This window comes from Heteronotia binoei, chromosome 2, assembly GCF_032191835.1.
Source record: "Heteronotia binoei isolate CCM8104 ecotype False Entrance Well chromosome 2, APGP_CSIRO_Hbin_v1, whole genome shotgun sequence".
In the NCBI taxonomy this organism is placed as follows: Eukaryota; Metazoa; Chordata; class Lepidosauria; order Squamata; family Gekkonidae; genus Heteronotia; species Heteronotia binoei.
This window is the reverse complement of record NC_083224.1, coordinates 113,488,771-113,502,453: the sequence shown is the minus strand read 5'-3', so window position 1 is coordinate 113,502,453 and position 13,683 is coordinate 113,488,771. Positions and strand designations below refer to the sequence as shown.

The 13,683-nt window shown below is 40.8% G+C and overlaps 1 protein-coding gene across 3 annotated transcripts in view; it reads left to right on the top strand.

The window, feature by feature from the left end:
- SSBP3 (single stranded DNA binding protein 3) overlaps positions 1 to 9,206 on the top strand; it is a 289,667-nt gene extending 280,461 nt beyond the window's left edge. For all 3 annotated transcript variants that reach the window (XM_060231868.1, XM_060231867.1, XM_060231866.1), the window contains exons 13-18: positions 621 to 675; positions 2,263 to 2,333; positions 3,836 to 3,914; positions 5,142 to 5,170; positions 5,567 to 5,668; positions 7,274 to 9,206. In XM_060231868.1, coding sequence (XP_060087851.1) covers positions 621 to 675; positions 2,263 to 2,333; positions 3,836 to 3,914; positions 5,142 to 5,170; positions 5,567 to 5,668; positions 7,274 to 7,303 — 366 coding nt within the window. In that variant the 3' untranslated portion in view covers positions 7,304 to 9,206. The remainder of the gene's footprint in view (positions 1 to 620; positions 676 to 2,262; positions 2,334 to 3,835; positions 3,915 to 5,141; positions 5,171 to 5,566; positions 5,669 to 7,273) is intronic.
- The last annotated feature ends 4,477 nt before the right edge of the window (positions 9,207 to 13,683 follow it).

The window sequence follows — 13,683 nt, the reverse complement described above, 5'->3', positions numbered from 1 at the left end:
CAGTCAGGGTGAACAAAAGTTAGTTTAAAATGTGGGATAAGATTTGTATTATGCAGGATTGCACTGAAAGTATAGAAAGAAATGCTCTAGATACTCCAGCTGTGTGGATGATACAGTGACGTTGTTCACTTAACTATGCTCTGAAGTTTTAGAGTGATAATTTTAATTCACATTAGGGATTGGCTGCAAAGAAGTAGGGGTAGTGTACATTTGTAATTGGTAAGGAATAAGATTGTTATCTCATTAGCAAATGTAAGAGGTATTCTATGTGTGCTGAGGTTTCCATTTTTGTCTGCATCTCTTGCAGAAGGAGAGTTTAGAAAGAATACCCTATGTTAGTATAGTATGCTGGCAAATAAACTTAGTATGTGCATCTCACAGAAATGCATCTCTACCCCCCCAACACAGTACTTCTTAGTAAAACCTTCATTTTTCCTGAGGCTTAAACAAAGAAATTGCACTTTGGCTATACAAGACTGCATCGGAGGTTTTAGCAGGAGATTAATGCTTGGCTGAACACCAAGGTGAGACATTGTTGCTGACAGCAGCAGGATCTGACTGACCTATTGCAAACTATGTTATCACAGTGGTTCCTGATGTGTGTTTAATCTTGTCAACAGGGGCCCCCTGGTGGCGGAGGTCCTCCTGGAACACCCATCATGCCTAGCCCTGCAGGTAAGGGAGCTGGGTGGGGACGAAACACTAATTTTTCCCCATGGTTAAAAAAATTAAGTTGCCAAATTGGGTTAGTTGGCTTCTTTTCTTGTTGGATTTGATACAAGGCAGCAAGGTACAATTTTCATGCAACTGTCAGTTTGCTTTTAAAACAACTGCACATGATCAATAATCAAATTGCATCTTACGGAAGGAAGCAATTTTGTCTTTAGGCTCTACTCTGTCTCACTGACATGGGCTGATGTCTTGAGCTCTAAAAAGGCTTAAAATATGAAGAACTTCCTAACAATAGCACAAGAAGAGGATTCATTCATGCCATCAGCCTTCTATGGATTGGTAGAAGGCAATTTGAATCCTATTTAATGATTGATCTGCTATTATTAAGAAATGCTGGCTCTTTCCTCAATGAATAATCCTTATGCAACTTAACATATTGGGACATGGGGTAGTCTTATGTTTGTCAACAAGGAAAATTCTTTTTTTTCCTCAGGGATCTGTAGAAACTAATGAGTCTCTCTCTATCTGAAATAAATTAGGATAAGTTTTTAAAACCATCTCTTAACCTCTCTGCCCTTACCCCTGAATCCAACCTATTTTAAGGCTGTTCCACTCTTACCCCTATTACAGAAACCTCTCTTGTCTGGGACAGTGCCATCATGCTCCCAGCTTCATAATAAAATGAATGTGCAGAGCGTTTTCTGAATACCAATTAGTTGTGGGGGAGGAAACCTCACTGAAGTAAGCACTCTTTCTAGCTATACACCTCTGCTGGGCAGCTGAGCAAAAGCAGTCTCCTGTTTTCTTCATTGTGAAGGAGGAGAGAAAGGGACTATGTCTGGGCTGGTGAATATTCCTGACAAGCCAGCAAGGGTGATTTACTACACATTGTATGTGTCACTGTTAGGAGGAGGGGGAAGGCTCTAGGGAAGTAGCCATTCCGCCTCTCACTGTGGTATACCACAGCTGCAGAGGTGGAGCTACAATGGAATATTACCACGGCCTTCCTGCTCCTGCATTTTTATGAGAACTCTGACCTACATTTCAGACTAGGTCATAATAAAACAATCCATATGTTAATGTAGGCACAGCACTTGCCTTTTTTATTCTGTCACTGTGGCCTGCTTATAATTTTTGTGTGTGTGTATTCTATGCCTTGATTAAATGCTGCATGTCCATTACTGCTGGTGGTGATTACGAAAAAAATCTAGGTCTCTACTCTTAAAATAAAATTGCTAAATATAATCTGTGTAATTTCTTTTTTTTAAAAAATATGATGCTGTAGTAAGATAATTGCATTGGCTAATTTTGAGGTGTTAAGTGACACATGGCAGCAAATTATCTTTCTACACCTCTTCTGGCAAGCAATCCCCAATACCCTTGGTTAGTAGCAGAATTCTTTTCACAGTTGAATTTCTGTGATTAAAAACTTTGTGAATCTTCATTAAATACAAATTAGCCTGAAAATGGTGGTACTTAGAGGGAGTTTTAGGTGATAAAATACAAAAGAATGAGTTCAAGTGGCATGAGTTTGTTTTAATTAAGAAATGAATTAATCACTCTGACTTAGTGGGTTTCACTGTTCTACAGATTCGACAAATTCAAGTGACAACATCTACACAATGATTAATCCCGTACCGCCTGGAGGCAGTCGGTCGAATGTAAGTCTGCTTTCTAATAATTTACATATCAGATACCATAACAAATCATAATTAACTTCATCAGTTGAGGGTAAAGCAGTTTAATTGATTTCAGCCATTTGTTACAAAACAGAAATAAAACAAACCATCAAAAAATGATTAACTCTTCAGTGACTTTGTTAATTTTTTACGCTTATTAAAACGGCAGCATTCACGAGTCTCTGGTCAAGACTGCCATGCGCACAACACAAACCCTAGTCTTTCTCATACTTTTAACTGAAGTTAGCTCTAAGTTGTCTTGTGTGGTTATTTTGGACATGGGATAAGCCAAAGTGGTTGTCGAGTATGCTTGTGCATATGTTTGTAAGAAGTACCTGTGCTATTCCAGCTGCTTTGCCATGAGAGTGCTTGTTGTTCATGGCTGAGTGTCTCTAGTGTGCTCTGGTTTGAAGCCTGAGCAATGATGATTTGGTCAGACCTGCATTTGCAGACTGCAACCCATTGTAAACTGCACAGGCTGGATGGATACCACAGTGTGCTTTGTCCATTTCTCAGAGGGCATCATCTGAAGATGATGGATCATGTAGCAAGTGGATCAGTAGCAAAGCCCTGAGGCCTCAAAATTTGCCAGTGCAGGAGGAGATAACAGCAGCAGGGAACAAGAACTGGGGATAGGAAATGGATGAAGGTACTTGTGGGATCTTTGGATAGAAGACCCACACAGGATCCCACAGGTTCTTGGAGGAAAGGCAGGGGGTGTAGTGACTCAATTAAGTAAGGTCTTTAAAGATGCCTTGACTGACCATTGAATTGTTCTGACAAATTAGATTTTGTAGGCTTGTCATTGTAATGCTGTTAAAACTTCCACTCATCCATTAGCATTTGGCAAGCTGGAGGTGCCCTAAATGCATTTGCGGGCGCCATTGATGGCAGGAGGGATCAGCAGGTTGCACCTAAGGGGTTGAAGTTGAATCCATTAATACAATGGAGAAATACATTTGGATAGTCCTGACTGAAGGGCCTGCCATGTGCCCTCTAATAGTGTTGAAAGCAAAGGTACTACCAAACAAACTGGTGAGGGTTATCCTTTTGTTCTCCTCCTTGGAAAACAGAGTTTCTTGCAATAGCCTTTTCACTTTTCAAGTTACTTTTGATTAGGGGATACATGCTCAAATAGCAGTCATGATTTCTTAGTACGAACTGTGGTTTCTTCCTGATGCTGGAAGGATCCTGCAACATAAATGTTGAGCTCACTGAAGGAAGGTCAGGATAATGAATAATCCCCCCCAACCCCCCCCCCCCCCAGAATTCACCTTTCTGCATGTATTACTGCCATCAGATTTCTGAAGCTGCAGCTGCCAATGTGTACTAGCAGCAGGATCTGACTGACCTATTGCATGCTATGTTATCACAGTGACAAAATCACAAAGCAGTATCACAAAGCAAAATATTTTGAATGTTAACATCATATAATCTGAGTAATGCATCATGACTGATGGCGTTATTTTCCCTTCTCTTCTTAGTTCCCTATGGGTCCTGGATCAGATGGTCCAATGGGAGGCATGGGCGGGATGGAGCCCCATCACATGAATGGCTCATTAGGTAAGGTTTGCAGAACATATGCAGACTAAAATCCAGGGGAAATTATAACATTTAATAGAACTTTCTGCTTTCAGGTCTTTCTGCACCAGTGACATCTCAAATCCTTCAGAACATAGAAAAGGAATTCTAATAGTACAATATGTGATTTTATTGCATATAATGTGCAGTGATATAGATGTTAGAATTTACTTTTTCAGATGCCTGATTCTGTAGAAGCCATTGCTTTACACTAGTGTAGAATGCAGAATAGTTGACTGGAGAAATCATTCCACACAGTCTGTTTAATGGTGGGTGGTTGAAGATAAGTTGCAGTGTGTTTTGTTTGAGTGAAAAATTAGTAGCCTCTTGGATACAGGACCAGCCAGGGTAGTGATGATATGACTACTCATTTTAGTAATTTACATTTTCAGAGATAATTACTGGGCATTTACATTAATGGCAGCTCCCATGTCTGGATGTATCCAAATTTCTGTAGAGATGCTCTTGGATCTCGGCATCTGCTGGGTCAGCATGTAGTTTTGTTTTTGTAGTGTGGGTCCTGCATGCTTCTAGAGGTCAAGGGCTTGTTCTGTGTCCATAATCCATGGGTTCGAGATGACCTTGCCATTTCAGATTAGCAGAGCACAGAAGAGTAACCTGGGAGTGGGGACTGCTTACCAAACTCCTGTTGATGGATAAAGGGCGGGGGATAGAGGGAGAAGCAGCATGGCTCTAATGGTGGTGTGTGTGTGTGTGTTTTAATTAAAGCAGCAGAAAGACCCATTAACCTCCTGTGCTTCCCTTATACATCTTGCTGAAGTAGAGGTGCTGTACTTCATCTTGATCAGTGTCATGAAACACATGGGAGGGAGCCGAGGCTGTAGCAGCTCGATTAGGCTATTACTCTAGTGCCATGCAGGAAGGTGAGCCAGGTTCTGCTCCCAGGAGATCTACATGCAAAGGAATGGCAGCTGAGGCTTCCTCAGCATGTCCTTTTCTGGAGGCAAATGTTAAGAGGTTTGCATTAGCCCAGCTGTGACCTGCAGCTCACTAATGTACTGCCAGCCGCTTCCCGGAAGGCCCAGGAATATAGCTTCTTGCAGCATCTTATTTCCAGATAATGCCATAGGGAACAACCATTTCTATACAAAATGGAGTAGCTAGTTGAGGGAGGCACCAGTTCAGAGCATAGGGTGTTTAACTCTTCTGACTAAACAACCAGTTTCTCTCTTTCTGTTTCTTCGCAAGGGTCAGGAGACATAGATGGACTTCCAAAAGTAAGTTTGCATTTTGCTAGCCAAAGAAAGCCTCCAGTGTTCTGTTCTGGTTTTTACTTTGATGAGCAAAATATCAGTGGTAATAAGAAACTGGGCAAGAACAGGGAGGGGCAAGCAGACTACTGCTGTCTACATAAAGTGACAGGGTTTTATCGGGAAACCTTGAATATTCTTCTGCCTTTTGGCTCATCAAAGCCAGGATGGTATTGCTCACAACAGTGTGAAACATGTCATAACATGCAGACATTTTCTCCTACCCTTAAGTCTTATATTCAGCTGTCCCTATTTTCCTGCAGAGTGATAGGGTTTTTTTGTTACAGATGCGCCATATGTAGCATGTTAGAAAGACACATTCTCACATCATTTGTGTGTGCTTTCCCCCCACCATCACCATAGAATTCTCCAAACAACATAAGTGGCATTAGCAATCCTCCAGGCACTCCACGAGATGATGGCGAACTGGGAGGCAACTTCCTCCATTCCTTCCAAAATGACAACGTGAGTCACTTTTACACTGTCTCTTCGTATTGAAGGGTTTGAATCACAGAGGCCATGTTTATTCCTGGTAAAGAATTGTTGATGTGTCAGGAAAATGGTGGTGAGGTGGAAGAGGGGATGGGGTGTTTGTTTATTCATTTATTGAAATATTTGCATTCTGCCTTTTGATATTAACTATTCAGGACAGGTAATTTTAAAAGTTGTTGCAAAGCAAAATACAAATTAAAACCACTTCAAAAGAAAGTTACAACAGTAAAGGTAATAAAATAGTAAAAGCCAGTCAGTAACAAATCTAACTCAGAGCAGCAGTGCCCAAGTGCAGAGGTTTGTAAGGATGCCCTAACTGTTCTCCAGTAGAGAACTGCTTTGGTTTGCCACCTAAAAATCACAACAGGAGCAAGATTCATCTGCTTATTCTGGCACCATCACAAAAAAGGCCCAGTGTCCATATTAGCCACCCCACTGTATGGCTGAATACTCTGAACAGAGTCTCCAGGGAGAATCTTAGGTGCAGTAACACTCATATTGGGATTAGGTTGTCCTTCAGGTAGTGCTTGGCCCAAACCATTTAGAGTTTAAAGATTAAACTCAGCACTGTAAATTGCTGGATTAGTGAACTTCTTGTAAAATTGCTGTTTTATGCTCCAACTAGGATGTGATTATAGGGAATTACTAGAACTGGAAAGACATAAAGGGTAGAACAAGTAGCAGGTTTTTCAAAAAAGAAAAGAAAAGATGGTGGCAAGTGACTCCCAATTAAGATTTGTACATGATGGAAATAAGAAATCCATAAAATATGGTTCCTGTGTTGAACCATACCAGAAGGCATGTAGCAAAGAAACACATTTTGCTTTGAAGCACATGGAACCAATGGGGGGTGGGGTGTAAGTAATATTGTTGTGCATTTTTTTGTAATGCTGTTTTCCACACATGTGCATACTAACAGGAAAATCATAACCTACTGCACCAGTGGCATAACTGGTATTTTTTCCAGATCAGAAGGTGGGTCTGTCCCCTAAGGAGAATTTATAATATAATTTTAGATGTAGGCAGGACCGAGTGAGAAGGAAGTCAACATAGCAACTCATTTCAAAGTGTTACCTATACCAGAAGACCTTATTTCCTTTGGAGGTGTACCATGGGAGACTATTAACTTTGAATCTTTTTCCTGTGGGAATGTACATGTTCAAGTGATACTTGGTTACACATACCTCTTCTTGGAGATCAGCACAGTGTATTTCTTAACAAAGACCTGTATTTACATATATGAGGCCAGTAGATTCTGCATCCCAGTTTTATTCATCATTATTTGTGTGTAGGGGGGTAGGTATTTTAAACTTCCATTCTACCACATACTAGTTAGATGCCCCCCCACTGCAAAAAGGGGATTATGGAATGGGAATTGATTATGTATTTATAAGTGTAACTTCTAACATATTCTCTATCTCTTTGATTTACTGGAGCCAATTATGCTGATTTATAGTTTTCATAAACCTGCGTATCATGTCCACAGCTTCAGCAGCATTTAGCATTTGGGTCTTGTTTTTGCCTGGTTATATGTTATTCATTCTCTCTCTTTCTCTCTCCTTGTCTCCCCCTCCCCAGTATTCTCCCAGCATGACGATGAGTGTGTGATTTTCCTCCTCCCTCACCCCGCATCCTCTTCTCCAAGATAAAGAAAAAGTCAGCTGCCATTTGGAGGATTCTCAAGAAATTATGCAAGAAGAGAAGCTAGGTGTGTTTGGCAGGGAGACATGCAGAGCAGGGGACCCACCCCTGATTTTTAGTTTCATGCAATAAAAAGGCTGAACTTTTTATTCCATAAAACAATGAAGGACACATCTTAAAATATTTCAAGACATGACAAGATCCTTCTTCTGCAGAAGGATTTATTCTATGTACATGACACTTTTTTGTTGTTGGATTTTTGGAAACAAACGAAACCCTCTAGCACCCAATTCAACCCTCTTTGCTTGATTATTCTTTTAAACCTGTTGTATGTTTGTGCTGTGCTACGCAAGGAAGCTAGTCTAGATATGAAATCTCATGTTGTCTCTGTAGCCATTGGAAAAAAATTAATAAAACTGGACAGTTTTTTAATAAATTGGTGGGTTTTGTTCAGAAGGCCTTTCCCCACTGCCCATTCTCTCCCCACTTCCCCCTTCTTTATGTTTGGTTTTTCTGTTAGGTGTTTTGCAGCACAACACCTTCTTCTCCAGCAAGAAGAGATCTGTATGGGAACGATTTCCTCTGCCTCATTCTAATGCAGCTGATCCCCTCGTAGGATCACATCCTCCAAAAATTTAATTGTGATCTCGATATCTGTGACTGTGGCATGCACTATATCAGCCCCCCTCCTCCTCTCCCCAAGTTACACAGAAATGTTATTAATTGCCATTTTGAGAAATTTTAAAAGTGTCAAAATCCCTGGGGAAGGAGTGTGGAGGGTTGGGATTTTTTTTTTAAATGTTATGTTGGGGAGGAATGGGCCTGCCAGAAATAAACGGGGTTTAAAACTTGACCTGGGACTCAAAAACTGTGAGTGCAAACTTCTTAACTTTTTTTAAAAAATGAAATGATGTGATCTTATTAGGGTTTCACTGTATATGCTCTGGAACTGGATGGAGATATTTTTAAGTAATTATTGTTGTTAAAATGTATACTTGCTATTCTGTAGGCTCTCTCTTTCTCTCTCCCCCTCTGTAATTAAAAACAAACAAAAAACAACCTCACCTTCTCAAGGTAGAGATAACTACAGAAAAGCATACCATGTATAGTGAAACTCGCAAGTCTTGGGATTTCTGTACATTACACTCCCTTGTAGCTGGTCTTTGTTTTATATAAAATGAAAAAAAACCTTCACTTCTGATCTATGTATTTCATATTATGTAAAATATTATCTTCCCCTGGATTTACCTACCTTTGTGCGGATTCTTGAGAACATTGTATCTTGTTTCAGTGTTTTTTCTTACCTTGTAGTCTGGTTCTAAAATTAAGCGAGGGGAAAGGAAAAGTAATTATTATACATTGTAGTTTGTGTACGATATTTGTTGATAATGTTTTATTAAAGGGATGTCTTTTCCGCACCCCTTAATGAAATGATTTTTTGGGGGGGAAACATGGCTTGTTTGTATTATTCTGACTACAAACAGCAAAAGAAAAAACAAATCCTCACAAACAATGTGATTGATTATAAAAGCTTTTTTTAGTGCTACAATATGAATTTTTTTAAATGTTTGCCTTTTTCTTAGGCATCTTAATTGTGTTTTCTTTGTAGAAAGATGATGGGGGTGGGTAAATGGTCTGTCTCACAGTCAGGATAATATTTAAAGAAAAAATTAAACCATCAAACCAAGGTTTGTCACATTGCTAAATGCACCCTTTCTAATTTTTTAATTGAAAACTGACGGGTTTCATTGTATTAAAGTGATAGCTAAATTATTGTCTTCATTGGTTCAAGATGGTTTTTAAAAGATGAAGCAAGACCCCTTTCCCCCTTCTCTCCCCATGCTGTAATAAATATAAACATTTGATTTCAGTCCTTTGCTGTTTGTTACTGGTGATTTGCCGTAACAGCTGTTTTCTGCCTTTCCTTGACTGTGCTGATTCCAGAAATATTTGTGTGGGTAGTCTCTGATCATTGGCAGCATTTCCCATCTGAAGGCTCAGCTACTGCCTATTACAAAGATCCACCTGTTCTAGGTGTGCAAAATTTTAAGGCCTAGTTTCCCGTTTCTTTTTAAAAAGACAGCAGTTAATGCTGAGGCAGTTCATCCCCATCTAGTGTGAAGATGTGTAAATCAAAAAACAAAACAAAAAACCCTTAAAACTTGAAAATTAATGGGGAGGTCTATGTGGAGAAAGATTACAGCAGCTTCTAAAAGTTCCTTGACTTGTATTTCAGAGTTATCATTCTTATATTGGTATGTCATGCATCTTCAGCCAGAACACCCATTTTAAAAAACAAAAAACACAGAATGATTGGTGCCCTTCCTTTTAGCTGTTTTCCAAAGCTGAAAGGAGTAGAAATCAATTCCATGGTGCTGTAAAGTTTAACACAACTTGCCTGAGAGGGATCTGCACTTTGGTTGTTTTCACAGCATCAGTGCCTTGATGAGATTTATTATCAAGGTGACATCTTAATACTTGGAAAGCTCCTGTGATGAGTACTGTAACCCCCTTATCTCCAGTATTTCAAATTCTTTCAACTGGGATCCAGGATCCAAAAACCACATAACTAATTCTGCATCCACAAGGGCACTTTGAGACTTTTGTTCTTGAATGGCAAGTCCCCCTTTCCATAAGATAACCGAGTTTGTGGTATGGCTTGAGATGGACTCCAGGTTTGGTTGTTTTTTTTAAGGTAGTGGGGAGTCAGATATCCCTTGGAGTTGCCTAGAGTAACTCCTTGGAACATAGCTTGCACCAGCTTGGGATACTTGTGACATATAGACAGCTGGTGTGTGTGCATGAGAGAGAGAAGATCCCTTCGAGTTCTTTCTTTCAGAGGCATACTCTGATAGCTTTTCCTCAGCGATATTATACAGCTGATCCAGTGTTGAAGTGACTTCTGCAGAGCAGCTTTAGCTAATTCCCCCTGTAGTATGGCCATGTTTCCTCATGCTTAGGGAGTAGTCATACAGCAGTAGTCTTTACCGGGAAGCTGGTTGTGTGTGATAGTCTCTCCCCTCTCCCCACAGCAAGTCTTACGTGCTGGCTCAACGTAAGATTTCATGAGTGTGAATGTATACATATATCACCAGCTGTGCACTTGACAACTGAGAGGTTCTGTTGATCCGCACATCTACTCTGAATAGTAGAGGGAGATTAAAGGGGCCAGTAATTTTCCTTTAAATGCAGTACTCGGTATCTCCATTTCCAATATGCCACAAGCATATACCAGAAAACTATTAGTGTCCCTAAGCGCTAGAATGTATTTGAGGTATCCAATACCAATTAATGCTCAAAGCATTCCCATACTTGTTCTAGGCCAACAGTACCCTTGTAAGGTTGTGTGCTCCTTGGTTCTCCAGTGTAAGTTTCTCTGGATAAGGAGTTTTAGTGACATTTTGTCATTTTAATCAAAATTGCACCGTATGCATCAGCTCTGGTATGCCCTTTTGAAGCACTATTACTTACAGTAGTGGTGGTAGTGTGGTGGATTGGCAGCAAGAAAAGAAGTTGGTTGGATAGCTTTCTGGCCAATGGTGAGAGGGGGTAGGATTTCCCTAACACTGGCATGTTCATATGGGGGGAGGCCTTAGGAACAGGGTGGTGATCATGATGATAAAAGGAAGATAGGGAGGTCAGTGTTGTAAACTGCTTTGGGTCCCATTTGTATCTAAATAAGAAAACTATGGTAAAGTGGACGTTTAAGGATTTGAAAATTTGGGGAGGGGGATGAACTAAAAACATGTGACCAGGCCCATCTTATATAATATTTCTCCTGTTGTGATGGCAAATCTGACCATCCTGATTGGTTGGGGCTTGGTGGGACTGTGGGATATCAGCCTTTGACCTGTCAACCTATCAGTCATGAGTACTTGCATGCCATTGCTTGAATCCTCTCCTCTCTCCCGCCCAAGTGGCTATTGCTAACCAGCAAAGCTAATTGTCAGTAAAATGCAACCAACCTGTTAGCGAATTCTGTTTATGCACAGGTCACCAACTTTGTTGGGGGATTTCTTTTGTACCCCCAACAGCACAAACCCAAAACTAAAACCTTGCAGTTACCAAAAGGCCAATACATACTAAGTTTTAAGACCTCATAGATAAACTTTATTAGACTCCAAGTTTCTCAAAGCGAAACAGTTTATTAGACTCTGAAGTTTCTCTTTTAGACAGAAGGCTTAAAATAAGAGAAAGGCAAAACAAGAGATTACATTAGTACAGTTGCTCATACAGCAAATGGACAGAAAGCAAAGCAGTTAGATAAACTTAGTACATTTCTACATTAGATAGAAGGCTTAAAATATATGGATAGAGAACAAAACAGAAAACAGCTACAGTTAGAATTCAATCAAGCATAACATACAATAAAGCAGAGAGCATACTGAAAACTATTAGTCCCAAAAGCAACTTTAACCAATTGGTCTACATTTTCCCATTTAGAATCTAAGTCCCATTCTAGCAGAGCTATGCTAAGTCTATATTCAGTGTTTGAGGCCTCAAACAGAAATTAACAAGGATTGTTTTCTGGGCTAGACTGACAAAGAGGTCCCTGCCTCTCATCCAGTCAGCCCCTTTTGCTCAAAAGTGGAGGGCTTATAAAGGCTTCAACCCATCTCTTTGTCAGATCTACTGGGTCACATCTGTGCTTCTGATGTAAACAATTTTACAGCCAAATGTAAACGGAGCCCAGCTTGTCCTTAGTTTACTTTCATCTTCAACCCACTTTCTGGGTCTTATAGATGGCTGTTTCCTGCAATACCAAATATGGGCTTCAACCTTCACACATTGATCCAGATGCTCAGATTATGGTTGAGAGTGATATGAATGCTTAAGGTGCTGAAGAGCTTAGAACTCTGGTGGCCAAGTTCATAACTGCAGCCAAAAATCATAGAGAAATATAGAGGCTTCTAAGGTGTTTGAAGGGCTGTGCTCATTTCCTAAGAGCCTGGCTACTTTCAGAAAGAGTTCTTGTAGCCCATTTCATAGAGTATAATTAAGATCATAAAGAGAGCCAACTTAGAGCTTGAAGAGGTTAGTGCCCATTTCATAAGAGACCCAACCCAAAATTCTGTGACATATTCCCTCCTTTGGGGGCTCTTATGAACCAATATCATATTCCCAGTTATATATCTCATTTGGTTCAGTATCTGTTAGTACATAACGTCTCTTACAAAACATCTTATACATACAAGAACACATACAAACAAAAACAGTGTAATAAGCTGCGTTTTTACAGCAGCAGCAGAAGAGAATGGAAGATTCTTTTCACTTACCGTGAAGTCTTCCTTCTCTGTGGTCCCGGAGTGGACCAGTCCTCACTCTTGGGATCATAGCTCCTCTTCAATAGCAGGGCTTAACAAACTTGACCCAGAGGGGAGGTGCTTGATCCTTGGAACTCAGTCCTTCTGCAAGCCATCACACCTCCCTAAATACAACTCCAACAAAAACAGGAGAAAGAAAACCCAGGGAACCACATCCCTCCCTCCTAGCCATGTCCTGGACCCTTTCCCAAAGGACCCCAGGGAGGACACACCCATCTAAAGGGTGTATTGTAAAAGAATATACTGACCTCCAACTCTGTATCCCCGGGCCAAAGCTGATACCCTTCAACACAACAGGGTGGGTAGGACTGGACCACTCCGGGACCACAGAGAAGGAAGACTTCATGGTAAGTGAAAAGAATCTTCCGTTCTCCAGTGATCCCAGGGTGGGCCTTTCAGCTTTGTCCCTAGACCACATGTTGGAGGACTTTTCTGCCAAACGCTGCCTCAGCCGAGGCCGCCTTATCAATCCTGTAGTGTCTAGTGAATGAATGAACCGACTTCCAGGTAGCCACCTTACACACTACCTCCAGGGAAGGAAAAGCCCTATAGGCCGCCGAAGTAGCTGCCCCTCTAAGAGAATGAGCTGTCACCCCTTTCGCGGGCTCCAATCCTTTTGCCTTGTAGGCCTCGCAAATGCATCTCCTAATCCACCTGCTAATAGTGGAGGATGACACCTTGCGCCCACTATCGGAAACCCTAAAGGATACAAACAGAGAGTCAGACTGGCGAAGCTCTTTGGTTCTATCAAAATAGAAACTAAGGGCTCTACGTACATCCAAACAGTGCCACAATTTTTCCTTCTCATGAACTAGATTGGGACAGAAAGATGGGAGCACAATATCCTCCTCCGTATGGAAACAAGAATTCACCTTTGGTACAAATGCCAGGTCAGTGCGTAGCACCACTTTATCATGATGGAATACGCACAGATCCTTATGTATGGAAAGAGCCTGGAGTTCTGACACCCTACACGCTGAAGTGATACCCACCAAAAATACCGTCTTAAATGTGAGCAACTTA